This window comes from Scedosporium apiospermum, assembly GCF_000732125.1.
Source record: "Scedosporium apiospermum strain IHEM 14462 chromosome Unknown SEQ_SAPIO_0165, whole genome shotgun sequence".
Taxonomy (NCBI): Eukaryota; Fungi; Ascomycota; class Sordariomycetes; order Microascales; family Microascaceae; genus Scedosporium; species Scedosporium apiospermum.
Genome location: NW_015971866.1, coordinates 248639 through 273424, shown reverse-complemented (window position 1 = coordinate 273424; position 24786 = coordinate 248639). Strand labels below are relative to the sequence as shown.

Sequence of the window (24786 nt, the reverse complement as noted above, 5' to 3'; positions counted from 1 at the left end):
TAATCGATGGAGAGGAGGATGCTTTCGCGATGGCGATAGCATCTCCCTGTGAGATCCTTTCTCATGGCGGTGCCTTCCATGGCCAAAGTGGGTAGTGTGTGATTCAGTACTCTAGCAGTAAACGTTCACGATGATCGTGAGGACCACGACGTAGATCTTGACTAGGATGGACCAAGGAATGCCTGCCTTGTCATCATGGACTTGTATTCAAGGACCAAGTAGCTAGCTAACCTGTCTGGTACTGACTGCTAGAACTAGGAAAGATAGGATGACGTTGGAGATAGAAAGAAGAGTGTAAGAGCCTAGACAATGGCTAACATTGTCATGGTTCTGCATAAGATGATTGGCAATACTGGCTTGATCCAAAGTATCTAGCTTCTTGGCAATGTCTGCCCTTTCTACACCTTCAAGTATGGCCTGTCCAGCTGTGGTGTAGATGGTGGCCTTGGACATGTTCACGCCTCAAAGCACGACCATCTCTCTTCACCGTTGACCTGCTTAAAAGAATCAGTTTCGTGAGCAACAAAGGAATACTGTGACTGAAGACAAGAGGATGGAAACTGCTACCAGTTGGACCTGGAGTGAACAATGAATTGGATCAATCCCAATTTCAACTCATTGTCGCCTCTCCTTTTTGGATGTGAAGAGGTTGCGGCTTCTATTCCGAGGACATGATTGAATGCATCATGAATGCTGAATGTGTGGCAAGTCGACGTCGACTCGGTCGAAGTCACCAATTGTTTTGTGATAAGGAGGGATGAGGTCTGCCGTTGGGGAAAATACGGCGTGTGTTGAGGGTGACAGTGTGCTAGAGTTCTTGCAAAGTTAACATGGAATGAACTTGAAGATATTTGGACGTAGTGTTATTGAATAATAACTTTTTCCCGGTTCAGCTTCCTAAACGTTCGAGGACGACGGTGCGTGAACTCGTCGAGGTAAAGCAAAGTCCAAGTTCAAGACAGACATCCTGAACGGCTGGGTGCTCAGTTTGAGGCGTGGGACCAAGCTGCTCGGGTGTGGGAAGCGGCTCGCACAAGGCCAGCTGAGTTGAGGGGTGATGCATTCCTCCGGAGGATCTTTTCTCCTAGGCTTCTTCAACACATCCAGGTAGACCTGTGCAGACATCGGACAAGGATTGAGTACGCCATTACTGTAGTAGATAAAGAAGCAGGCAGCAGACTCGTGGGGGTGGGAGAAGGGGCCCCGGTGTCTCGGGGCGCGTGGATATAGCCTTCACTCCAGGACTTGAACTACGGCCTCCAAGGTAGAAAATTTTGTTAGTCTAAGATGGCTGGAAAGGCTCGAGGGATCCGGAAATCACATACTCGTTTTTAGGACTGCAATTGGCCCCGCGCCTGGGATGTCTAGTCCTGAACTCCTGTAAGTTACCTGGGGCATTCCATCCCACTCACAAGCTAGTCCAACTGTGTCGGTGGGAGTGCATTGAGACTTGAGAGAGGCTGGTGTAGTCGCAGCAGCCATGGCAATAAATAGTGATAGAATCCATATGATGGATAAGAGTTCGGCACCGAGGGTATGGGGTCATGAACAAGCTGGAAAGGAACCGGAAGCGAATGAGGTCCCCGAAGGAACGCCAAGACTCTCCAGATGTGTAATGGCCAAAAGAAGCTATCGCCCATCTTCCATGACGATGGGTGGCCACCATCGTCGCCTGTGGCGCAGATATCAGTCTTCGATCGCTTCGAGGAGTTCTACCATACTTGCCAGAGCACTCATTAATAGTGCCCAGGTATCGCTAAGAATCGCTCCATTTCTCAACCAGCACTTCTGTCATGTCAACCGAGTTAAGGCGAGAATGTCAAGTTTAAACCATATAATAACATCTTCGGCCTGTATTGCCGCTTCTGACGCGGAGTCCGTGTTGACATCGGGGAATTGTGGCATATTAACGAGGGACATCGACGAGGACAGATTTATTTTCACATTGTGTAGTAGTTGAGCCTGAATTCTGCTTGGGGAACCTAGGCGAGGTTGCGGAATGTGTGGCATGGCGTCTGGATGGATTGTGTGGAAGACGATCTCAGAATTCATAGCTTGGGGTTTGCAATTCTGGACGGACGCAATCTCCTCTGCCTTCAACAGCCCTTCTATTTATCCATGTCACCCTTGTGCGCCAAAGTTGACACCGAACAGCGGCCTCGAGTAGCTCGCGAAGATAGGCACCAAGAGGGGCGTCAATTATCGATACAACAACCCATTCCGTCTCGTACTACTCCCCAAACTTCATACCGTCAGTCGTCCGTCGAGTAGATCCTGGGGCCTCCCTCCTTAATGTCATACCTAACTAGTAACTATTAGATGAAGTCCTCGGAGATGTTATGCAGAGATGTGGAGGTGGACCCATACCCTGGGCTTGAGTGCGTTTGTGCGTTTGGGGCGATTCGCCAATGCCTCGGGCCACCTTCAGCCCTTGATCGAGCTACAGTTTGGTGATACATTTGGTCGTGAGTCACTAAGCTTTGGAAGATACCCTTGGGCAACATGGGAAGGTACAGACCAGATTTTGAGACACGAGCTGGATCATTGTAGGATGATTCGTTGTGGACTTGTGAATATGAATCAATTGATCCAGTTAATTCAGTTGCTACTAAATGTCCGATCGTAGTTGCCATCACGTATCGTTGCCTCTCCTTCCCTGTAAATCAGAGCCTGCTTGATTTTCAGTTTCAGTGTTTCTGTGAAGACATCAATTGATGTATGCCTCTGGCGCTCCTTCCCCGGACACCACATGCCCGTATCTCCATTCTTCATTTATGTTTTGCTTCTCCTTGATATTGAAATGTGGCGGCAGGTTACTCTAGCGTCACCTAACTGAGAAGGCGATTATGATTATGGACGCCGATATTAGAAAAATGTGCAGAATTTTGGGGCTCTAACCTTCTAGAGTTACAAAGCGAGATCTAGAGTTGCTAGTTTCTGCAATACTAGAATAGAAGCCAGCGTGAGATTTGAGACTGTATATTGATTAAATTCTACACTGGGAGTAACGAGATCTGTGGAACCGGAACTCTGCCAGCTCCGAGACTATGTGGAAGCCAAGAGATGACAATCTCCGGCGGCACATCAAGAGCAACAGCTCAACTGACGATGGGAATCGACAGGTGCCATGAACGCGTGTCAAACGTGCCAAACGCGTCAAATGGCAAGCGTGTCAACAACTCTTCATAAGCATCGCGTCACAAGCAGTAAGTATTCGCGTGTCCGCGTCTTCCCACTGAGCCATGGTGCCTTCCTCGACCCCAAGAGAAGAGCATCATCGCCAAAAACGAGAGACGAGAATGGAGGACCATGGCCTTCTGGCAGCCAGAGTCGTTGTGATTCCCAGGAATACCGCCTAAAATGGTGAAACTAACTTCCAATCATCATTTTGCAGGCGACTCGGAAACATGGATGTCGCAGAATCACACCCTCCCCTGCCCTTCAGGCGGGCTATGACCCTCGCCTGGCAGCATGAACCCCACAGCCACAGCCACGGAACAGAGCCGTCGGCTCAGGACCGTCGATCAAACTCCGCGACTCCATGTCCTGGTAGGTCAGGGCTCCGAAAACCCCGGATTACGAACAGAAAATTATGCAGGGCAATGATGAGAAAACAAGAAATTCAGGTATAGAGGTTCAGCACGTTGTTCTCGGACCATCCCGAAGCTGATGGGAAACGAAAACACCAGACACAGCAGCAATGGGAGGGTTAACCGGCCCTGTTGTATCAATATGTATCAATAACAGCACCCGCTGCTTCGTTGGGGTCCAGTTGCTATTGTAATACCAATCCACCTCGTCGGCAAGACTGCTCTTCTACCGCTCGCATTAAGCCCCTCCGCTTTGCTCGAGGCTAGGTAACCAGAGGCGAGCCGAGGAACGATCTGCGACGTCTCTGAGGTTGAGGATCAGCGTTCCATCAGATCACAATGCTTCTAGCCTCTGTCTTTCTTTCTTCGCGAAGCTTTTGATACTCTCCCTTTTTGCCATTTATCCAGATCTGCGGCTCCTATTACGCCCCGAAAATAGATCCTCCAAACGGAGCGTACCAGGGTTGTTCCTGATGGAATAGCAAGTGGTGAACTTGATTATAAAAACGAGCCGTGAGCCTCTTCGTCCCCGATTGATCTCACGTCTGATCTATGATGTTGTCACCATTAGTATTTCTGTCTCTATAGTTCCTAATTCGAAACGACCCGGCGTCGTCTGTTTACTTCTTGTACAATTATTCTTCCCACCGAAATCGACTAGGAGTCTTTCACTTTCCCCCAAACCGCCAACATGGTTCGCATCACTATCGCCGCTCTCCTCGCCCGTGAGTCTTGAATCCAAAAGTCCCCGTAGCTAAAGCAAGCACGTCGATCAGCACTAACAACACCTCTTCGAAACCAACAGTCTCCGCCACCGCTCTCGCCCAAGTCATCCCCAACAACGCCGGCGCACGCAACGTAGGAAACGGCCAAGGCGCACAGTTCATCACGGGCGGCTGCGTCTCCGACGCCGACTGCGACCAGGCCATTGCCTGCTGCGCCAACAACGGCCAGGGACAGGGCGTCTGCTCGGGCATCGCGGCGGCTTTGCAGAACGGGAAGCAGGGATGTGGGTTCAATGACCCTAATTCCGCTGCTACCATTCAAGCTGCTGAAGAGCAGGTTGCTCGTCAAGGATTCTAAACTCCTTCCTCGTGTGGACTGAGGGAAGGAAGGGCAGGGGTTGGAAAAGTGAGGAGTAGTTATTATTAACGTCTTGGAGACTTTCTTTTGCATGGCACGGAGGAAGGGTCCCCATTCTTGCTTCACGATCGGCACGATAGAGTACTCAGACTCAAAATAGAGACATCAAGTCCATTGGACCAAGTTACGTTGATCCACTGCAAAGCCAACAGTATCCCGCCGCCGCCCGATGGGATACACTCATGCGCCCCAATTGGGGGTTTGGATATCTGAACATTCCCATCCCCAGGATTAGGTCGACAAGCCAAAAGCCGAAGGTCTGCGTGCCCACCGGCTGATGTCCTTGAAGTAATGATCTGTAAACACAATTCGCAGCTTCAGAGGATGGAGAGACATCATCGATACCTATTGCTAGGGCCATGCTCGAAAGTGCAACGGATTCTAATGCCGCGAATCAATCCCGAAGGTCGGTTGTATAGAACTCTTCCGCCATATTTACTGCTCCCCAACCTTCGCTCCACGTTCCCAACGATCCTGCGCTCCGCAAATCGTCTCCTTCCGGCGCATTAAAGGCAAAATGATACCTGATATGGCTATTCCCGTCGACGTACTACACTGTTCGCTGTACTCATTCGTCCAAAACTTGGCAGAGGCTTCCCAGTTAACCTCACGGTCCTCACATGGCATACAGAATGACTCATAGTTGTTCATACAGGACCAAGATATTAACGATGCTTTCGATATCCTCCTGCTATTGATGATGATTCATGATTTCTCATTATTGACAGTATCTGAGAAACTCTGACAGAACCCAGGAGAGCCTCACTTCTATTGGAACGGACAGAGGAGCCATGTCAATGCGGGCGCAGTTTTGTTTGTAGTCGGGAACAGCTTAAATAGACGAGAAGCGCACAGAATATTGAGGTGAATCTCGCCGTGTGACTGTCCGTAACTGTTCGATCAAAGTAGGAAGAATGCGTGAACAGAGTTCCCACGAACCTAAATCAGACTCTTTAAGGGTTTCTCTGCGAATTTGAGAAGGTATTGTTCATCCGTTAGACCCAACCCAAACTATCGTCCCCTATCGCTCCAGGATCTTCATGATTATACCGTGTTACCTATTTCGATGATATTGGTCTCTTGCGTTGGGTAAACGCAGAGCGAACTGATTATAGTCATCACGAAACTACTGAAGAGCTGACATCGTCTGAAAACATCCTCTGATCGGAGCTTCTTTCTTTCCTTTTTGTTAATCTCGAAACAATGTTGCTTTATATTTTGTCCGTTCCTAATCGAAGTGAACATTCTCAGAGACCACAGAAGCTAACAAAATCAATCCCATCAACACTGCTAGGTCCTGAAACTCCTCGAGCTCTCGAACAAGTACAGAAACTCCGCTAATGCAATCAAAGAAAGGCAACCGACTCCAACAAAGAGTTCCCGCAAGATCCTCCTTCAGAAAGTGAAAGGTAAGAAAAAAGAACCCGATAGTAACGAAAATCAAGAACCACTCTCCTTCAACTTCATCATCGACCTGAGCGCCTCGTTCTGAGCCTCCTGGCGAGCCAACTGAATCCGCAGCTCGTCCCTTTCACGAGTGACCTCCTCGAGTGCCTCTTCGAGGTCCTTGATGCGGTCAATGCGTTTTTGGCGGTACTTGCGAGCGGCGAGGGTGTTTCGGTAGCGCTTCACAGCTGCCTCGTCGTCTTCCTTGGGAGGACGCGAGTGGGGAGTCTTCGAAGCGCTTTTGGAGTTGGAGGTGCTGGAGTGTGTCGAAGAGGAGGAAAGGGGAGAGGCGCCGGTGGAAGGCGGGAGGTCTAGGAAACTGGTGGCTTGGGTGGCGGAAACTGTTGAAGGGTCCGATGCGGGTGTAGTGTCTAGGTGTTGAGGGTTGAAGTGGGCAAGAGCTGTAAAATCCATGTTCATATCTTAAAAAAAGGCGTGTTAGTTCATCGCAAGGGAGGAGAATGAAGTGGTGATCCGAGCACAGGGGAATGGGTTTCAATATATATTCTGCGTACGTACCGTTCAGAAAATCGTACTGTTCAGCCGAAGCCAGCACAGGATCCTCCACGTGCCCAAAATCAAACGCGGCTGCCTCGTCGAGGACGAGACCCCCAGGATCTCGCCAGTCCTGAACGTCGACGAAAAGACTAGGATAGGACGGGACCGAGAGACCGTTGAAGGCCTGGAGGTTACCCGGGGACGGGAAAGCGCTGGCGAAGAGAGGCTCCCCCGCGGAGGCAGACGCGAAGAGATTATCCTGGGAATACGGGGACGCTGAGTTGGCTTGGCTGGAAGCGGTGGAAGGCGGTCTGGATCGCCGCGCATTCCTGTTGGGTGGTGGCGGTTGGCATCCTGGCAGATTGTGTACGGCCTCCTAACGAGGCCGTGGGATTCGTGCAACTACAGGGTTTAGGTGGAAAAAAAAGTCCCTTCTTGGAAGAAAGGTTGGGGTGAAGAGAGGGAGAAAGGAGAGGGAAGACGGTGGCCTCGATTTGCGAGAAATATCGCCTGGTTTTGTGCCTGGCGATTCTCATGATGACAGTGCCGGAAGCGAGTGGTGTGGTTCCTTCCGAATCGGGTAACATGTGCCGCATGGCTTAGTGAAAGTCATTATGAGTCATAATGAGTCTCATGTCTTGGTGGAACACCCGAATGAGGCGAAGTACATGTACAAGTACAAACTCAAATTATTGAATCCAACCTCCACTCGCGAAGCCTAGACTAGGGAATTGAAGTATTGAAGTACTTTCTGCTCCATCACCGAGACATTGACTTGGCTGTCGTCAATGCTTCTGACATCATCTCTGCCCAGCTCCGGACACCAGCAGACAGAGCCCACGGATGGGCCGGCGGAGACTACGGAGCAGAGAGCCACCCATGCGAGCAAATCGTGGAGTCGAGAGGGTATAACTTTATTAGTTCGGTAAGTAGGGGTATCGGGCTATATTTATAGAGCTTAATCAGCGGTGGACGCCGCCAGAACGAACGCGTTAGCCAGCTCCCTTTTGGGAGGGAGCGCATACACTTCACGTTAGAGCTTGAGTCAGAGTAAGTGACTAGAAAATTCGCGCCAAAATGGATAAAAGTCGCCGCCGTAATCGTCAATCGGTCCATCCCTTCTCATAACCTCCGCGCTTCAAAGTCCACAATGGCCAACGCCGAAATCACCGCCATCACCGCCCACCTCTCCCCCAACAACCCCGACGCCCCCGTCCCATTAAACGCAAACACGCCTCCCCTCGAAAGATTCATCGCGCTGAGAGCCCACATGGCCACCACCTCCCAGCCATCGCTAGTCACAAACTCCCCAGGGCAAAACTTGGTGCCAGGCGGCGCCCCGTCCGGCGGTCCCTTCTCCAACCGCACCAGCTTCCAGCCCCGAGCCCAGTCTACGCCCAGACTGCTGACCGCCGCGCCGCCGCTGCATCGCCACTCGTAGCTCTCGAGCTTTCCTGGAAGGCCCGCCTCTATCCTGAAGCACCACTTCATCGTTAGGAAGTGATCCTCGGCGCGGAGCTGGACCTCCGTAGGCGTCTCGGGAGACCCGGGCAGCGGCGGCAGAGTGATGAGCCGATCGCGCGTGAATGGCTGCAGCTCGGCGGCGGCGATGATGGGGAAGGTGGCATTGGGGCCGCAGTGGAGCTGAACGGCGGGCTTGTCCATGCCGCCGTAGTACCGGCTGACGGCGTAGATGGTTTCCGTGCGTTGATGCGGCGCGATGGTTATCGTCAGCGAATAGCGATCTTTGTAGAAACTGAAGATAGGAGGGAACTGCTGAGGAATAGGTCCTGGATACGACGCCATCGGAGAGGAGCTGCTTGCCTCGCCGATATTATTTCCCGGAGACAGATCTGGTTGATGGGGTACGATAAGACTTGAACGGGCTGATCCCGAGGCGACGACATCCTCATACGGAGGGGGATCATCACTCCGACCTCCGTCTCGACTACCTCCAAACCCCATTCTTTTTGCTGACTTTATTTATTTAAGGTGAGGGAAAGAAAAAAGTTCTATTCGGAGAGCTGTTAGCCGTGCCCCTTATTACAAGCCGATTCAGTGAGTGACGAGTTTGTGTGCGACGTGATGCGAGGAAACAGCGGTGGTCGACTCCTACCAAAGACCAGTCGTTGACGTTACATTATAAAGGCCTCAACTCTATCTCCATCCTTCTCCTCATTCATCGAATTTTGTAGTCCGATGACCGTGGGATCCTGCTCTGCAAGGTGGGGACAAATCCTTTGCTCTTCCTCTGTCGTGGAAACAGGGGGCACTGCGAAGGAAGCTAATTTGGGTGGCCTTTATGGGATGGATGGCTGTTCCTTTGTGCCTCGAAATTTGTTCCTTCCAGAAGGGTTCCACTGGCATCGCCACTTCGCTTCGCCGGTTTTTATTTCAAAAAGCCAAATTGATCGCAGGCGGGTGACTGGTCCGCAGGGTGCTGCGCTAGCCGCATGCGGAAAAAAGACACAGATGTGATTGCAATTTTCAGCATAGCCCGCCCCGTAACGGCAATGATTTCAATTATTGATATCGAGGGACACGATCAATGCTGTTCAATCCCCAAAGCATTGCCAGCACTGCCAACAAGAAACTCGGATCCCGTCAAAAGTGCCACTCGTACATGAAGCAAGGCGTGCTGCCCCGCAGCCTGAGGATTAGGATCTTACAGGACGAATCCTTCTTGGCCGGGCTGTTCTATCAGATTGCACAGGATACGAAAGACCTCAATCCAGTGGACGTACGGAGTATAGTTTAGTTGGGGTTCACTCACTTGGTCGCGGCTTCGTCCGCTCCCGATGCACCTGACTTTGCAAGTCAAGGCGATTGATTTGAATATCTCATGATATGTGACTGTGATCAAGCAAATGCTAAGATGATGATGGCTTGGCTCCCCACCGCCAAGTCCCCCAAGCCGGATTACGGCATGCGTCTCTTTCGCCAGTTTCTCTCCTGAAGTGGCACTGCCAAGTCTGACTATTCTCCCCAATATCTTTGATGCCGACATCCCATCAACATACTTGTACGCGTAGTTGCGCTAAATCAACATCCGTGTCGGTCAACATTACAGTACGGCATACGATTGGATGCAGCACAAGATTGTCGGAAAAGAGTTAGAGTACGATAATACCAGAAGTGCCGGTTGCCAAGGTGGGGCATTTTAGACGCGCGACTGGTGGTGATACATTGTATGGGGCCTGAAGTTGTTGGACGCCCAAAGACCGACAAGTTGATAGAGGTGAATTCTACCTACATCGCGATGAAGATGATTCGTCTTGGGACTGAGAACTTGGAAGTTGGTCACCGAGGTGGAGATCGGAGAAGATAACGGCGGGCGCGAGCGAGTGGTGCCGTCTTACCCCTCTCATAGCGACCCGCGCATACGGGCAGGTCGCGGCTCGTGTGAGCTCGACCGTTTCGTCGAGTTCGTGTTGTGTCACGCCTTCTTGGCCAAGCTCTTCTTCTAGACAATGTGTGATTTCTATTGTGTCCTCGGACTACATTCTACAACCCTCGTAGCCACCTTCATTAATAGGATTCCCATCCAGAGGCCATGTCCCTCATCGCAGCCCCACGCCTTCAACGGTTATGACAAAAGGCCCAAACCCATCCAGATTGGGCCACCGCGCGACTATTGGGGTATATTTTGGAACGCCGTGTTCACCGATGACAAATGGGTCGTGTCTTCCCACCAGCCGCCAACACATCAGCCTAGAGATCCGAGGTGTGTCGACCTTGTTGTTGAGGAGATGGACAGCGGGGCAGCAACCGTTGGTAACCCTATTACTTGTGAAGGCTAAACAAGCATTCGCTTCGCCTTCTGATATCCGAGATGTGGAATACCAGCCGTTCACTGCCGCTTGTGCGCACACTCCACAGAGAGCAAGAGGACGCACACCCGGGCAATGACCTGCTTTGGAAGTAGGACGTGACCATGGATATTCTCTTCTGAGAGCACGTGAGTTGAGTTTAAGGAATTGATCCAACGCAAATCTGTTCGCAGTGGGCAATAACTTTTCCCATCAGTCGTTCATGACCTGCTCCAAAGTCCAGCTAGCCGCAGTCCTGTCTCAAGCACTTCGGCTTCGTTCTCCTTTATAGATAGCTGCTGCTCTCTTTGCTCCTGCATCATTTCTATCATCATTGTTTTCGGAGACAAGGGGGGCGTCTTGCACAAAGAACCGGGAGTAGCTGGCGTGACTGCCGCGGTGGCTGCTGCTGCTGTACCCGTGGCATGCGTCTTCGGGTTCACGATGTGTTTGATGTCGTCAAGTGCCTTCTCGGCATACGACAGCCGTTCCTCCTTCATGAGGACAACTTTGACTAGTTCTTGGATGACAGCTTTACATAGGTCTACGGTAGTTGTTTCGTCCTCAAGGATTAGAGCAGCTCTTTCCAGAATTTCGTTTGATGGGGCATGTGGCAGCAGGCTTCGGTGCGTCAGGCGTGATGCGTAGTCCGGAGGATGGGAGTTCGACGCCTCGCCGAAAGACCTCGTCGTACCGGCAGGCTCGCGGAGCTGCTGCGGCATGATCCAGCAGACGTTGTCGATTACGAAAAAAATAATGACAGAAAAAGATTATGTTTATTGCGATACTCGTGGAGTTGCGGCTGTTTTAGTGATGATGCTGTTGACGATCGTTGAATAGCGCAGGCCCCCGAGCGTAGTTGTTCGGGTAGCACTCTGGAATCTTCGATGAACCAAATCATGGTATCAGCAATTGATACCCAAATCATGTGATCGTGAAGTAAATGGCACGAGACTTTGCACTCGCCAGCGACCTTGGGCATCCGCCCTGTCCGTTGATAGATGGGAAGGTGGAGGACATCTAGGTCGCAGCATCCAATGGGCGCGACTAGCACGAAAGCGTCGGCCAGCAGGGATGAATTGAAGAGGAAGAAGGACGGCTGAGTACAGCTGGGCCGGGGCACGTATGGGCAGGATCTGACAGCGGTTTTGTTACCACTGCTCCCTTGAAGCGAAGCATCCTTTCCATTTTCTTCCCTCTTGTTTTACCACCAACTCGAATTCTAAGAATTATAAACTTCTCACGCGGGACCGGGATCTACCTTTTCAAAGACAGCCGAATGGCGAGCACAACCGCAGATACCAGTGGCCCCGACGATGGCCACCATATTGGACTTTACCCACGCTGTGGGCTTTGCGCAGATTTGGTATTCAGGCACGAACGGGTGGTAGCACGTACGTGAGCGCAAAGCCTCTGCGTCACTCAGTCTCGCCCCGAGTCACCGTGACCGCAGGCTCTTCTCTTCTTTGTCCTTTTCCTCGCGCCTAGAGGGAAAAAATGTTAACTCGAACTTCCAGTCTTCCGAAACCGTGATTTGACGTCTTATGGTGGCTGCACCCGACCATTCCCTTTTCCCCAGCCCGGCCATACCATCACACGGGTTGGTGGCTGCTTCTTGTGTTACTACCCCAACTGTAGGACATGCGCCACTTCGCCCGAGTTCGTTCCAATCTATTTTGACTGCTTCGAGATCTTCAAGCAATGATGCTCAATCAGTCCTTCAGATGCGTTGAGTCGCCTCTGGATATTGGCCGCATGGCGGAGTCCTTGGCGTGGAGTGCGGCCTGTCTGCTTTTCGGCCCCGATGGTGGACAAGGACACATTGAAAACGATACTACATTTTTGCGAATTGCCGCTTATGTGCACACTGCCGTCAGAGCTGCTTGAGATGATTCGGCACTACTCAAGACACTCGTTGCTATGGAGATGCATTCCAGTATTTCAAGTAGCGGCCTCTATGTCAACTGTAGATCTAGAACCTCTCCTCGAGGTTCCCCTAAGAGGGATTCTCTCATGGGAGCGCAGTGGGAAATTCGAATGTGTCGGAGGGTCTCCATCCCAGCTCCTAATACTAAGGCTAACCCTCGACTCTGTTGGCATTAGGAAAGTCGAATACCTCCCTGGCCCGCCCCTATATGTGAGAGAATGTACCAGTCACTCCACCTTTATTGTCTAAGATGAAGCGTCCATTTCTAAAGTGGTAGCGCATATTAAGGTATGCCTCTGATATTTTTCTCCTCTTGGAGATACAGCGCCAACATTTCTTTTACTTTCCAGGATGGATGGCTGTGTCTCCTTTTGCCTATAGAGCTCTAGACCCTCCTAATCTGGAACACCCCCGCCCTGCCAAACTTAGATTTATACCTGTTGTATCTGGCAGATCCTTCTTTGTGTCGGGCTTTGTATGTAGTTGAAATAGATAAGATAAAGGGTATTACCTTTTTCCTCTCCAGAGGCCAGCTCTTTGGCATCCATATCCACGCCTCGGAAGAATCATGTGCAATGGACACCTTTGAGCAGAGTTTCTCTAATTAACTAAGGCGGACTATTGTCTGGGTTTATTTGCCCATATCAAAGAATGGCTACGTGCTTGTTCTTAGTACTAAGAAGTATTGTAAGCCTGTGGCTTGAGTGTCCTTGTTAGGATGGAGTGTATGGGCGACATCATTATCAGGTAGTAATGTGATAGCACTATAAAGGACCAGTGTTTAGCTGCATCTGCTCTTATTACTATGATTTATAGTGAACTGAGGGAAGACTTCCCCGTCCACTTCTTTGGCGCTAACTACAGACCACCCTCAGCTAAGACCTTGAAGCGATTTCCCATCGAACATCCTGGTCTTCACCTGATCAATGATGATGCCTACTTCCTATGGGCGCCTCTAGATGGCGTTTTATTGAGTGCTAGTCTTCTATGATTAGAATACTGGTTTTCGCAGAGGTATCTTGTTCCAATACCAGAACGGGGGTTCCCGGGCGGTGAGCCAATGTCGCCTTCATGTGGATCCTGCAGAGAGTGTTGTCCGACCGGCGCAAATTTGTTTCCGAGTTGATTCGCGTACTTCACGTTACAACAAGATAATTAATAGTACGCAAGTAAAGTTTAAGAATGGGTCTCCAACTAAGAACCGAGGGAAGGATATTGAGCAGTTGCAGTCTCTGCCGATGAAGGGGCTGGTTAAATTCTGGTATACAGCTGAATCCTCATACCTTGCTGTCCAGAAGTGAGTGGAGATCTCTTCTCTTCCCTTACGGGCTATTCGATGCAAAAATAAGGAGTATATCAAGGAGCTTGCGCTGTAGGGCAGAGAGAATTTGGGAGGTTCTACCTGGCTGGCAAAACATGCGGCTTTCTGGCGCTTTATCTAAGTCGAGAACATGGCTTTCCATCCATATTTCCACCATGAATTATAGTAGGCAATGGAAGAAACCTCGATTGTATTCACTTCGGCCAGAGATTTCAGATCTGCCTGCACGCGTTCGGTCTACAGTCGTTGCTTTCGGGGTTGACATTGCAGACTCGAGAACTCCTACTTCGTAGCGTAGATGGTTAGCCACTGTCTTTCTGTCCGCTGAAGTTGGGAGAAAACCGGCGGTCACTTAACATTCAACTCGAGAGTCGCCTCAAGTCTCGAGGGCTCCTGACTGTAAATTAGTCATAGTTAATTTGCGGTACCCTGGAGACCCGAGTACTATTTCCGAGATTGAGAACCTTTCCCTTTTCCCTGTCCCCCAATCTAGGCAGGACAATAGTCTTCTGAGCTGAGCCGGTGGAGAAGTTGGTCAAAGGTCTGAAAGCGGCCTTCAAAGGCGTCTTTCTCAAATAGATAAATCAAAAGCCCAAGCAGGAACAAGCCCTGTTCAGAGGCTAATTCACACAAAATTTTCCGTACCAGTTATGTGGCATTCCTCACTAGACATATCTCCAAGAATACAGCTAGATCAAGCGAATTGGAGATTGTGATAGTGCATTCTCTACGATGTAACCGTAACCTTAACAAGCTATGAAGATTCACGACTAAGCACAATGGAAGGTGAAATGGCTTAGAGATCAGTTGCTACTCAAAGGGACAAAGCCAAATAAGCACATTGCTTGGGAGGTGGAGCTCCAGTCTCCTTTCAGGCACGTTCAACACCCCTCTATTCTATAGGGAGAGAGCGAATGCCCGAGTCTACGGTGAGCAACTATTGGCACGTTTCGTTCTTTTAAGGAAATCGAGTAATCGAGGGCAACCCGGCAACCTACCGCCCAAGACTACACAAAGGCCAAAGCACTCAACATCCAAGGGAGCTTAGGCGCCCGGCGAGCTTCGCTGATAGGGGACGTGAGGAACACCAACGTCTGACTTCCCAACTTGTCCGAGTGGAGTTTGATCAGTCCACCTTGAGCCCTTGATCGTCGGTTTACGTCTCGAAATGGAAAGAGAAACAAGAGCCAAAATTTTGATCAATATCCATGTGAGTGTCCCAGACTGTCTTACTGGTGTATTCGATCTCGACTCGATCACAATGAAAACAGTTGGGCTAACCTAATTTAACAGTAACAACGATGGCAGAATATCGTTCGAGACTCCCGAACAAGTACAAAGACTCTACAGCCCATGAAGCATCGAACTACTCTGCCTTCCCGGTTGAAACGACAACCTTCGGAGTTGAATCTCGAAGACATATTGAGAAATATGGAGCCCGCGACCACTGGCCGGTTGCAATTTACCCCATTCCCAACGAAACCACATCTGGGAAGTCATAAAGAAAGCATCCTATGCTACCACCCCCTCCTAGCCCTCCCAAGGAGGGCTCAAATAGGAGACAACGATGAACAGCAATAAACCACTAATGAATCCCAGTTGTATCATATCCGCTTCGACCTTGAGCCTCAAAGTCAGCTCGTTTGTTATAACCGCTGCGTCCTTCCGTTTCAAACTCCTGTCGCTTATTGTAGCCACTGCGGCCTTCAGTCTCGAATTCCTGGCGCTTGTTATATCCACTTCGTCCTTCAGTTTCAAACTCTTGACGCTTGTTGTAGCCACTACGGCCTTCGGTCTCGAACTCCTGGCGTTTGTTGTAGCCACTTCGCCCCTCAGTCTCAAATTCCTGGCGCTTGTTGTATCCGCTTCGTCCCTCCGTCTCAAACTCCTGTCGCTTGTTGTATCCGCTTCGTCCCTCCGTCTCAAACTCCAGTCGCTTGTTGTAGCCACTACGGCCGGCGGGTTCGATGATCTTGTTGGTCAATGGGCTGGCGATGACCTGCGTGGCCAGGAGGCCGACGAGGATGGCAATGACTGAAGCACGCATGGTGGATGGGTAAGATTGTTATCTGCTGCATTGACAAGTCTTAGCAGATGATCGCCATGTCCGGATAGGAGGTACTCAACTAGTCAAGTCTTTTGATGTTGGGTTTTACTTGCGTTCCAGCGAATGATGGTCAACTTGAGATGATAGCCTAGGGATGGGTTCGAGGTCGAGGAAAGCGATTTATATACTTTTTTTAATCCGTCCCCTCTCTTCCGTATTTCGCTCAATAGATATGGGGCGGAATGCTCGACACTCCCACGAATCCTTGTACAGCGTGCCAAGATGCAATGGTGGTGACACATGGAATATAGCCGCCTGCTGTACTTCTCGACATCCTTCTGCTCATCAGCTCCCGCCCCCAAAGCTAAGCCGTCCTCCTTTTCTGGTAGTTTGGCCGAGAGTCCCCGACGCCACCATCACATCGAGAGAGGATCTACGGTAGGTCCATGTCCTCCCCTCACATTCCAGACAGTTGGCATCATTGCGACAGTAGATGCAGCGGCGGCATGCTTTCCGACCAACAATAGAAATGAACAACAAACAGCACAATGCTCCATCCTTCTCGGCCGTAGATCCGATCCCTGTCAGACCTTTTGTTGCAAACAGTTTACGCGACCCCCCCTTCCCGGTTGTTTAACACCCAGCAGCCCCGGGCGCAGAGGACAAATATGATGGGAAAGAGGGGGTTTGGGAACTACACCGGATCCAAATGCAAGTGATGAATGGACTGGTACCCTGGTACTGGAGGTGTAATAAATAAATTACGCAACCTAGGAAGGAAGCTGGGCAAGAAGGACCAAACTGTAATTCCAACACCTGCCCTATACTAACGTTCTCTATAAGGTGACACGAGAGGGGAACTTCATAAAGTTATCACGTCTCCCAATCCTATGCCTTTTGGGGCATAGTCGCTCCTGGGACGGATGAGGGGCTCGCATGATTCGCAGCTGCGCCACGTTCCTTCAGCACGACATCACACGGAAGAGAGAAGGAATAAAGAGATCTGAGGCTGTGGCTTCGGCCGTAAGCAATTCAGAGTTGCTATGTCGTCCATTTTAGGTTCCATGGGTCTTTTGAGCAGAAGTTCCAAACATCCCGCTCGATAGAACGAATGGGAGGACCGGTCTCGCGGGATCCCAGCACGACAGTGTCAAACTACAACCAATAACGAGTGAAACCACGCAACCCTGTGAATATCACAGGGCTGAACTCTCCGCAACCGGATGTGTAGGTGTGTCTCGTTCTTTGGACTTATTGGAACTTCCAGCTCCCCAACTCCAGCCCGTTAGAGACATCGAAGCCCATCCTTTGGCCCCCAAACATAAGCTGACGCCAGATGGTCTGGATATCGAATCCTTCCCGTCCTCGTCACAAACCAACCGCCAGAGAGCGGGCCAATAGACAGTCATGCCAAGCCAATCCTTTCAACTGATTGGTTGATTTCCTTAAATCTGGGGGTACGGAATTCCTTCTTCCGGTGGAACGACTGCAGAAAGTCCAATGGATAACACCCATCTCCCAGTGGCGCACATTGCCTCGGCCAAGGCTCGCTCGCTCCTGCTCTATTACCAATAGACCACCATGATCAGTCCCGAATCATGGACATTTCTACATTGAACTTCCAGAACAGCGGAACAGGGGTGATACATGGATGTTCCCCTATTCGTTACTACACGATTGCTATTTCTACCCTCCTTCGCTAGGTGCAGAGGAGAGCAGGATCTCACTTCGTGCGTTACACAATACCCCATGGTATCCGTGTTCCTCCCAGGTCCTTTTGTTCTCAAGCCACCCAATCTTAACAATGGATACCAAACAACCACGAGCATGCAATTCCGTTTACGTGGACATTACGTGATACTCTAAATAGTGTCGTTGAAACCAAGCCGAAGTAAAATGGTCGAGAAGAGGGAAGTTTGCTTGCCGCTGCGGAGGACTTTCCCCCAAGTTCAATTGTTAAAAGACATTGGCGGCACTGTTCTACATGGAAACAATGAGACCAATGCAAATACCAATCCAGGCCTGTTTGCGTCAAGGGTAGGGGTACCTGCCCAAAGAGTCCTTGCGCATTCCAGCGTCTCCCTGCATCCCCGACCCTCGGCAAGATACCCTGTCCCCCCACCCATGGCACTGTATCCTAGCTATGTGGTTCGGGGTTTCACTACCCATGAATAGAACTTGGAGATGTTTGCCCCTATTCTCCTCAACTTCCGAATAAGGACGCCTGTCCAAGCAGTTCCATTCCAAGACGCGGATTCTGAGCAAGGATCATCACTGATCTTCAAGAAGAGAACCCCAGAAGTGTGTATCTCAGTTGATCCGGCGGCTGGTACAGTAGTGTTTCCCCCCAACTCAGTTCAAGTATGCAGGGGAGGAATCCTGCATTAGGTCCAAGGGAGGACAAACATCATCACCTCATGTCACGACCACCTCGTAACAGCCCCAAGGAAGCCGCAGTCCCCATCTTAATTAGGCGTATCCGGTTGACGAGCTGATGAAAAGAGTCGCTGATCATTGACCAGATTCCATGGCCGAGTTGGTGCTCTGCCCCAAAGCGGAATCTAATGAGTTTTTTTTTTTTTTTTTCCAAATCACGAAAAATGGCTTGTCTGGGTGTGTTTCCCTTTGGGCCGGTTTTTTTTTTTTTTTTTTTTTTTTTTTTTTTTTGAACGTATCGTAGGGTCCGCCGAGAAATAAAACAAAAGAGGAAAAAGTGAAATCAACTCATGATAGTGGGAGCAAGCTGGATGAAGCCACCTGAATATCCTAGCTAAACTATAACAAGCCTGAGTCGAGAGAATGCTCAATTCTTCCTTGTCCGGACGACAACCCGCTATTACTACACTTCCTATAACTCTTTATAACTACCTAGGACGAGTGTTACCCGAATTTATAAGATCCATATGATATCCTAAAGATTTTTTCTGTTTATCTAGGTATGTCTGTGAAAAGTCAAGTGGCTGGTACCTCAGAAGATGCGAAAATGAGTCTGGATTGTTGATTCTACCTAATGATGGGCACGCGCGCCTTGCGCGCCCTAGAAAGAATATGAGGGTACGGAAGTACATTTGAGCATGAATGGAGAAAATAGAAACTGAAACCGATAGCATGAAATAGCATTGCGCAACTCGTGACAATGTCTCTCCTTTGTCATCTAACTTATCATCTGATTTGACCTCCTAAAGCAACCTGTGGGAACGAGTGTCATTGAGCAGGAAAGGAATTTCCTGGGAAGGAAACGAACGAACGATGCTGGCTTGGTTCGAGGTTCGGCAGCAGCTCCCAAGCAGGTGGCAGCTAGCTAGCCAGGCCGCCAACACAATCCTTTGTTTAGAAGTGAACGACCTGGGAACGACGGCGGGGAGGCTGGGGAGGCGTAGGAGGCGTAGGAGGCTGAGGGTGAGCCGGCTCGGGTGCAGGCGGGCGGTTCCAGTCGCTATCAGGAGACCAATTCGGCTGGGTCTCGTCCGGGTTCTTCGAATTAACAGCAGTAACTTGAACACGTCCCCTGAGGTTAGGGTACTCAGTCGTCACTGAAACCACCACTCGTTAGCTTTTTGGCCCCACCACAAGCAAACAATTTCACAGAGCATAACAATCACAACTTACTCCAGATCTTGCCCGTGTTAACCGGCTCATTCTTTGGCAGCAAGACAAAGGCCTCTCCGTACGACTCCTTGGCCATCGCCTCCGCCATCCGAGGGACGAGCTTGTCCTGCTCTGGACCGGTACCACACTCATCGATCCAATCGAAAAACTTGTCTTGTGGGAAGAGACTGCCCCAGTACTGGCCCCCAACCTTGGCGGCGTAGTTCTTAGCCTGCTCGTTGCTGGCCGAGCCGGTGTAGAAAACGCTACGCTCGCCAATCCCGGTGTTCCCACGAAGCCACTCCTGGATCGTTTCGACAGACGGGCACTCGCCGGCGCGGGCTTCGATGTGACCATGACTACTGGTGCTGGATGAGGAAGAGGAGGGCGCTGCGAGTGCCGATGAGATGAGGGCCAAGCCGGCGGCGAAGGCGGTGAAGAACTTCATGTTGGTGGTGGGAAAGATGTGTGGCCTAGAGGTGTTGTTTGAGGTGTTGGCTTGCTAGATGTTGATGATGGTGTTCATTGTAGGCTAATGGATAAGCGGTGATAGACCACTCTTATAGATAGGCATCTCGGGATTTTCCCAAACCTTTTCAAAAGTGATTCTGTAAGGCTTCATTTTCTTACTGAATCCTTTCCCTAAATCTCATCCGTTTTCTTACTAAATCAGCAGTCTTAGTCCATGTAGGGTTAGCCGAGAATGCACAGTCTTCTGCATCAAGGATTTCCAGAGTTTCTTGGTGATGGGCTTTGTTCATACGTCGGTGATGGGCTTTGTTTACTACGTCAGTCGCAGTCAAGCTGATGTAAAGGGGCGTTGCTTTTTTTCTGATCGGTGGTGGTCGTTAGGAACGTGTATGTATCTATATCGTTGAGAATACTATTCGAGAGCTTGATTAGCCGCCTTGTAAGGTATTGGAGCTGAGTGGTAGGGCTGAGTGTTGTGGGGGCCGTTTCACAAAAGGGGCGGAGAATGGGGGCGGGGCTGGTGATCAGAAATAGTAATATGATGACGGCGACACCAAAAATGTAGGGACGTAAGCTCGAGTTCTTAGTGCAGCAATGAATTCTGGGAGAGCACGTTGCTACTGTAATTTATTCCTTTGACAGCGGAAGTAATCACGTGATAAACTGAAGGAACTTGTATTTTACAAGCCATGCAGAACCTGTATTCATATTTGCAGCCTAAGACCAAGAGAGTGTCTATTTTACGTGGAACCCTACAGGTACTTGTTTATTATTTAATTATACAATCTTCCACCTTTGCTGGCATCAACTTCTCTCTTCTCCCCAACTTCAGAAAGAATCAAACGCAACTAAGCAACTATGGCATCAAATGTTCCCGACTCGCTAGTCGAGGCTGCCTCAGCCGGAAACCTCAATGAGCTCAAAAATCTCCTTTCTAAAACGCAACCACAACCTGTCGAACAGCACATCATCCAGTCTCTCCTCACAACAGCAGCCCACGAGTCGCAACTTCCAATCGTCGACTTCCTCCTCTCATCCTACCCCTCTGTCCTACTCCATGAGGATGCCGTCCGCGCGGCCGTGTACTCCGGTTCGGAGCAGCTTTTCGCCGCCCTTTACAACAAGGACCCCTCTATCATCAACATCCAGTTCGATCGTCGCGGCACCCCACTCTCGCTGGCGTGCATGAGCCGTCAGCCGCCCGACTTTCTGGCATTCTTGCTCGACCTCGGCGCAGATCCCAACCAGAACCCAGACACTAGCCCGTTCCCGCTAGCATCGGCGGCCGCGTTCTATAATAACGACGTGCGGCCAGCAAGTCTTCTGCTTCAACATGGCGCGCGACTGGCGCATTCTGGTGCGTTGGCTGCGGCGGCGGGGAGGGGCAACGTCGAGTTGGTGAAATTTCTGCTGGGCGAGGGTGCGAATCAAGAGACAGATCAAGTGGAAGTGGGCGACTCGGGGTTAGCGATGCATATTGCCGCGGGGAAGGGTCATGTTGAGGTTGTGAGGGCGTTGGCTGAGGCCGGAGTTGATCTGCTAATGAAGGATAGGGATGGGAAGACGGCGCTTGAAGTGGCAGAGGCAGCTGAGGAGGTAGACGGGAAAGATCGAGCACAGATCAAGAGAATGTTAGCGATGAAGTAGTTTCTCAGGTCCTGACGACCAGGGAGATCTGGATATATACGGTGACGCCTTCTTCGATAGGCTTGAGGGAACGGAGGAGCTTGTGGAGGATTCAACGTTTGTGGCACTTACAATCGTTGATAATGCCTATGTGGTATCCTTGATGGATAACGAAACTGGGTACGAGCAAGTAACTGATCTAGGTCCGGAAAAGCCGTCCACATATCTTGCTCTTGCGGTAGGTGGAGGGAATTGCTCTAATACCAACGATGTCGTTTCTGCCCCTTATGTTACTGATGCTGATGTTGTCGGTGTTGTTAGCGGGTTAGTTCTGCGGGAGTCTGAGGGCGCATCCGAGAGGATAGGGACGTGGGACATGGGTTACGATACCCGGGAATGAAGTTAGGAGGGGTGGGAGGACCAAACGTTAAGGCTGATTTAAGAAAAGTTTATTTTAGTCAAGGACGAAGATATATTTCATTGGTGTAACGGGCTAGGCCGTACAGGAGCCCGGGCCATCCCAGAGCTCGGAGCGGACTCGTAACTGTTCGGGATCGGAATTCAGTGCCCGAGCCAGCAAGACTGGGGTCCGAACAGAGCATGAGAAACTCTTTAACATCATCATCTCAACCCAACCAGGGTTCGCTGGTCGGGAATACATGAAACCAAAACACGCAGCAAATACACAGGCAAGCTTGTGAAGCCGAGGTAAGAGAGGAATTTTCATTTCAAAAGAAAAGAACAGGAAATCAAAATGCAGAGTCGTGTACATATTACCATGATGACGCCATTGACCAAATACAATCCAGCCATGTCCAATACCCAATGCCCACCCAAAATCCATCACACCAGAAACCCCGATCCCAAGCCTCCCGTAGAACCAATAGAACATCATAATACAAAGTACGAAATTGAAGAGATAGGTCCCGTCAAGGGGCCTCAAGCCTAAGAAAACACTGCCGCAATAACACTCATCGCCCCGCCATATATCGCGGCGCAAATCACCGAGTTCCTGGTATCAATCCCCAGACCTTTCAGATTCCCCGCCTGCAGCAGCGGGTTTAGCACGCCGATGGCCACAAGGCAGATAACCATCAAACGACCCAGGAGGCCTGGTATTGTTGGGAATGTGAGGATGGGAAGGAGAATCGAGACGGCGAGACCGGCGGCTAACGAGGGGATCGAAGCCTCGATTGAAGGGGTAGGAGAGGTGTCCTCGACCGCGCTGGGAGGTAGCTCGGGCGACTTGGTGACCTCGTCTTCTCCGTCGGAATGTGAATGGTCTCCCGGGAACTCTGCGGACGGGGGGTCTCCTGGTAATCGAGGCATGGGCGTCGGAGCGCCAGACGAGAAACACTCGCTGCGGTCGTAAGATGGAGGGGCAGGCCGAGCAATTGTTACCAAGTCATCGCTGACATCGAGGAACCGCGTCTCAATCTCAGTGATGGGCCGTTTCGTCTCTAGAAAAGATCGGTAGTCGTCGATTTCCGACTTGGACGGCGCCGACATGTTCCGAGTCTTTTCGAAGGAGGACAGTACATGATCTAGCAATAAGGATGTTAGCAAACACACGCGACGTCGTTCTGACTGAGAGCTGACAATAAGGTGGGGGGAAAAGGATGGAGGAGCTTGGGAGGTGGTTCATACTATACTGCTCCAACTTGAACCCAATCTTCCCCAAAATATCCGTCTTGTGCCACTGAAGCTCACCACCCGCAAGGTAATCCGACCTCCTCGACGCCGGCAAGATGCAGTTCTGCAGTCGTCTGGTCTGGGTATCAGCCGTGTCGAGACGATGCAACTGCTCCTCCATCTCAGCCAATTCATCCTGCAGGTGCAGCAATATGCGATGATTCAACGCCTCGAAGCGGCGGTACATCGGTTGTATCGTCGGTGACAAGCCGCCGGCGTAACCCGGCGACAGCTTAGACGCCAGGAGCTGGTATCCCGAGAGGGGAAGCTTTTCAGCTCGGGGCAGATGCTTCGCGTGGCCGAACTGGGAACCGAGGCGGGGCTGCAGCTCGTTCGGGGGAATGTGAGGTAGATTCGCTTTACCCCTGGGCATTTCGGGAGTACCGTAGCTCTTGGTCATGGCCGGGGTGGTGGCCTTCCTCGGGTCGGTGGCGAACTGGGTTCGGACGTTCGAGGACGGCGCCGACGACGAAAACGGTGGCGCTGCACCTGAGGAGTCGCCGTCAACGCTATTCTCGGGGCTGCTACTTCGGTCCGTCTCGTGGTCTCCCAAGGAGAAGACATCGCTTCGCATGGACGACGAGCCGGACGACGTGCTGCTTCGCGTGGATGGGGACTTTTTATTACCCGAGCCTGAACCGCGCCAGCGTGCTGTAGACTCCTCGATGGATCTCTGGATGGCTTCCACCGTGACGACCGGGGAGTCTGGCTCGAGGAAGTTGAGGGCATTTGGGCGACCGCGCTCGCGCCCACGCCCACGGTGAGGGTGTTGCGGGGATTGTAGAGGTGGAGGTGGAGAGCGGAGTGGTGATTGAGAAAGGTGCGAGCGGGAGGAACGGTTTGAATGCCTGCTGGCTTCTGTTACGTCGTCCATGTCGTCGGATGGTTCGCACATGCTGGAGGATGTCTGTCTGATAGTAGATCCGCTGCTGCTCGAACTCCCGGAGGTGCTCGTCTGCGAAGTCTGCGAGGAGCAGTTCGTCAGCGTCGACGTCGAAGAAGGGGACGGTGACCGTTCGATCTTGTCGCTTTCATCAATAACGCTCGGTTCGCAATCGTTCGTTGTCGGGGAGTGCGCCTGAGAAGAATCAAAATCGTCCATGACCTCCCGTTTAATAGCGGTCGTGGTCTTGGGAGACGTCGCATACTTTGGGCTGTTCGGCTTGTCATCTTGAATTGGAAGATGGTTCACTCGTCTCCGGACGGTCTCGGCAGTCCTACTAGGTTCCGACAAGTGGCAGTCGCCGGGCGCCGCCACGTGCATCTCTTGCTTAGGTTCGGTCTTCATTGCAGTCTTGGGTTCTAATTCCGGGCTGTACGAAATCGGAATGGGTCCGTCTGTGGTTGTGTCTGCAGCTGCATCTGCATCTGCATCTGGCTTTGGGTCTGCATCTGCGTCTAGGCTTGCATCTGCAGTCTTCTCGGACAGAGGTTCCAGTAGAGGTTCAGCACTCAGGTGAGGGGGGAAAGGGTCACGAGACATGTCCAATCCAGGAAGACCAGGCTTGTAATGTACACTGGATTGCTTGTCCTTTATTATTATTTCGTTCTCCATTTTCTGCCCTTCCCTCGTCCTTTTTTTAGCAAACTAGGATAAAGACAGGGTCTGAAAAGCAGACTAACTTGGG

General features: G+C 51.0%; 4 protein-coding genes and 3 pseudogenes across 4 annotated transcripts; 2 read left to right on the top strand and 5 right to left on the bottom strand.

Annotated features, from left to right (window-relative positions):
• Window positions 1-4281: 4281 nt before the first annotated feature.
• Window positions 4282-4673, top strand: SAPIO_CDS10246 (Uncharacterized protein; the record flags this gene model as incomplete). Its single annotated transcript, XM_016783867.1, has 2 exons — window positions 4282-4315; window positions 4396-4673. 2 exons carry the CDS (start codon window positions 4282-4284, stop codon window positions 4671-4673), a joined length of 312 nt encoding a protein of 103 aa, XP_016638714.1.
• A 1500-nt stretch (window positions 4674-6173) lies between these two features.
• Window positions 6174-8642, bottom strand: SAPIO_CDS10245 (uncharacterized protein; the record flags this gene model as incomplete). The annotated part of the gene is made up of 3 exons (XM_016783866.1): window positions 6174-6601; window positions 6699-7006; window positions 7807-8642. The coding sequence occupies 3 exons, from the start codon at window positions 8640-8642 to the stop codon at window positions 6174-6176; spliced, it is 1572 nt and encodes a 523-aa protein (XP_016638713.1).
• Window positions 8643-10707: 2065 nt separating this feature from the next.
• Window positions 10708-11208, bottom strand: SAPIO_CDS10244 (annotated as a pseudogene; the record flags this gene model as incomplete).
• A 4111-nt stretch (window positions 11209-15319) lies between these two features.
• Window positions 15320-15781, bottom strand: SAPIO_CDS10243 (annotated as a pseudogene; the record flags this gene model as incomplete).
• Window positions 15782-19111: 3330 nt separating this feature from the next.
• On the bottom strand, window positions 19112-19817 carry SAPIO_CDS10242 (uncharacterized protein; the record flags this gene model as incomplete). Its single annotated transcript, XM_016783865.1, has 2 exons — window positions 19112-19314; window positions 19391-19817. The coding sequence occupies 2 exons, from the start codon at window positions 19815-19817 to the stop codon at window positions 19112-19114; spliced, it is 630 nt and encodes a 209-aa protein (XP_016638712.1).
• An 881-nt stretch (window positions 19818-20698) lies between these two features.
• Window positions 20699-21487, top strand: SAPIO_CDS10241 (annotated as a pseudogene; the record flags this gene model as incomplete).
• A 924-nt stretch (window positions 21488-22411) lies between these two features.
• SAPIO_CDS10240 (uncharacterized protein) lies at window positions 22412-24446 on the bottom strand (the record flags this gene model as incomplete). Its single annotated transcript, XM_016783864.1, has 2 exons — window positions 22412-23010; window positions 23114-24446. The coding sequence occupies 2 exons, from the start codon at window positions 24444-24446 to the stop codon at window positions 22412-22414; spliced, it is 1932 nt and encodes a 643-aa protein (XP_016638711.1).
• Between the last annotated feature and the right edge of the window lie 340 nt (window positions 24447-24786).